We start from the raw sequence: 3,109 nt of genomic DNA, 5'->3' as shown, positions 1-3,109 counted from the left end.
AACTGAGGTTGGGGGTAAGCAAGGGCATGCTCCCTGTAGAAAATCCAGCTCCAAAAAAAGCCTCATGATAGCAAAGGAGAATGGGCACCAGGCAGCCCAAAGGTTGGGGGTGGGCTGCACCTGCCTACCTCGGTTGCTATAGCATTGAGGTAGATCCAGCCACCCCTGTTAACGGGGACAAAACCCGGATTTAAAACACTGGACGATGATGATGATATAAGTACAAACACACACACACACAGACATATACATGCATGCACAGACATGCCCATACGCACATACAACAACTGCGTTACTTACTTGTAGTCAAGTGTCTCACAAAGTCGCTCAAGAATTGAAGCAGACTGTTTATGGTAGTTTGTTATAGCCTCCACAAAAGCTTGCAACTGGGAGATTTGCTCCACCTGTAATAATAACAATTAGGAGAACAGTAGTAAAAGTAGTAGTGGTGGTGGTGGTGGTGGTTGTTTCAAATTTTGACTTAAGGACAGCAAGGAGTGGTTAAGTCAATTACAGCAACCTCAGTGTTCAACACATATTCATTTTTATCAACCCCAAGAGGATGGGAAACAAAGCTGATCTGGGATGAATTTGAACTCAGAACTTAAAGACGGACGAAATGCTGCTAAGCATTTTGCTCGGCATGCTAATGATTCTGCCACCTCACCATTTTAAATGATGATAATAATAATAATAATAATAATAATAATAATAATAATAATAAAATAACTATGACAATGATAATAAAAATAGAAGTAATAATAATAATGATAATAATAATAATAATCACTTCTACTAAAGGCACAAGGTCTGAAATTCTGGGGGAAGGGACTAATCGATTACATCGAACCCAGTGTTTCACTGGTACTTAATCTAAAGACCCCGAAAGGGTGAAAGGTGAAGTCGACCTCAGCGGGATTTGAACTCAGAATGCTAAGATGGACAAAATTCCACCAAGCATTTCAATCAGAATGCTAACAACTCTGCCAGCTCCTTGCCTTCATAATAATAATAATAATAATAATAATAATAATAATAATAATAATAATAATCCTTTCTACTATAGGCACGAGGCCTGAAATCTTGAGGAAGGGGGATAGTTGATTACATTAACCCCAGAGCGTAACTGGTACTTAATTTATTGACTCTGAATGGACAAAAGGCAAAGTCGACCATGGTGGAATTTGAACCAAGAACGTAGCGACAGGCAAAATGCTGTAAAGCATTTCATCCAATGTGCCAATGATTCCGCCAGCTCACCGCCTTGGTGATAATAATACTAATAATAATAATAAAAAATTTCTTACATTAGTAATAGGAAAGGAATTTTAACAAAGGTATTTATAGGATATTTACTGAAGGCAGTACGAACACACATGCAAAACACACACCACTGAAATACTTACATCATTATCAAGTAAATTAAACATAGCTGTCTCCGTGATAGCTTTTGTTTCTTCAAACTTTTCCTCGGCTGTTTTCAATTCATCATCAGCAATACCAGAGCCTGGAGAAGACAGCAAAAGAATTTAGTTTAGATACGGCATAAAATCACAGGTATTTTTTCTACACAAATACATCATTTCTCATACAGCAACTCATACAAAATTTTCAATAAACATTAACGAACCTACAAGGAGATACAACGGTTCATTGCAAAGTTTGAAGGAAAACCACCGCTGTCACCCTTGTCGCAAATAAACATATATATATGTATATATTCTCAAATGCAGGATAATGCTAATAATATAGCCTGAACAGGATAAGATACCCATATTTTGCAGAAAAAAGTGTAGGCGGCCAGCTCTACACTTTTTTCTGCAAAATAGGGGTAGCTTATCCTATTCAGGCTATATTATTAGCATTATCCTGCATTTGAGAATTTAAAATCATTTCTTTAACTTTCTAAGACATCTCAACGCTTCTAAAATAAGGCAAACTTTGTTTCTTTGTTTACGTTCATCGTAATTTAAATTTAATATATATATATATATATATATATATATATATATATATATATATATATATATATGGAAAAACGAGGTTTATTTCCGTGTAAGAAATAATGTGGGTGTGTTGGTTTGGGGATTTAAAAATGCACTTAGAGTCTTAAAGGAAATTGTAGTTTTCAATTTTTTTAGCAAATTTATTAAAATACCGTACTGGTTTCAGCAATTATTTTGTTTTCAAACATTAAAATTAAAAAAGTTTACAAGAAATTAAAGATACAAGAGAAAATTTAGTGAAACATGCTTACGAGAACCAAACATTCATACAGATTCAAATGTGCAATAAATTTCACATTAAGAGAAGATAATAAAAGTTCAAATGTTTAATGGATTTCATAATGATAATACGTGATGGAGAATTCAGTGGGTTTCAAAGGAATAAGTTATGTAAACGATTAGTTTTGAAAAGTTTCAGGACTCCTAACTGAAGAACATAAAACCCAATTGTCCTAGAACTGGAACTAAATCATTGTAATCGTGAGTGTAACGCACCATCCACCAAGCCCAGCACATTCACAAACACACCGGCACATAGGAGTGGCTGTGTAGTAAGTAGCTTGCTTACCAACCACATGGTTCCAGGTTCAGTCCCACTGCGTGGCACCTTGGGCAGGTGTCTTCTACTATATATATATGTATGTTTGTGTGTCTGTGTTTGTCCCCCCAAACATTGCTTGACAACCGATGCTGGTGTGTTTATGTCCCCGTAACTTGGGGTCTATTTGCTCGATTAAAGGCGGTGCTCTAGCATGGCCGCAGTCAAATGACTGTAACAAGTAAAAGAGTAAAGGGTATAAGATATTTGAATAGAAATATTCAGTACTTTCTCAACTGTATTCATGCCAAAAGAGATATGTGTGTGTGTGTGTGTGTGCGTGCGTGCGTGCGCAGAGACAGGTTGATGAGCCAATATTTTTTCACGCGGATGTTTTATAAATAGAATATATTTCAACTGTAAGGGCGATAACTCTCAGTGACTGTGAAATATCTAGGGGAGATAATTCACATAGAAAACTACCAGAATTTTTTTTATTCATAAATTTAAACTAAGAAAATTCCCGATAACGACAGCCTAGCGAACCCTAGTTTACATCTTTAGC

At 36.0% G+C, this 3,109-nt stretch overlaps 1 protein-coding gene across 1 annotated transcript in view; it reads right to left on the bottom strand.

Moving 5' to 3' along the window:
- Positions 1-3,109, bottom strand: part of LOC106872901 (endophilin-A3) — a 47,493-nt gene that overhangs the window by 8,243 nt on the left and 36,141 nt on the right. The window contains exons 4-5 of the mRNA XM_052973448.1: positions 1,407-1,507; positions 301-404 (exon numbers count right to left, since the gene is read on the bottom strand). Of these exons, the coding sequence (XP_052829408.1) occupies positions 301-404; positions 1,407-1,507 (205 nt within the window). The remainder of the gene's footprint in view (positions 1-300; positions 405-1,406; positions 1,508-3,109) is intronic.

This window comes from Octopus bimaculoides, chromosome 15, assembly GCF_001194135.2.
Source record: "Octopus bimaculoides isolate UCB-OBI-ISO-001 chromosome 15, ASM119413v2, whole genome shotgun sequence".
Classification (NCBI taxonomy): Eukaryota; Metazoa; Mollusca; class Cephalopoda; order Octopoda; family Octopodidae; genus Octopus; species Octopus bimaculoides.
The sequence above is the reverse complement of the archived record's forward strand: the minus strand, read 5'-3'. Positions and strand labels throughout refer to the sequence as shown.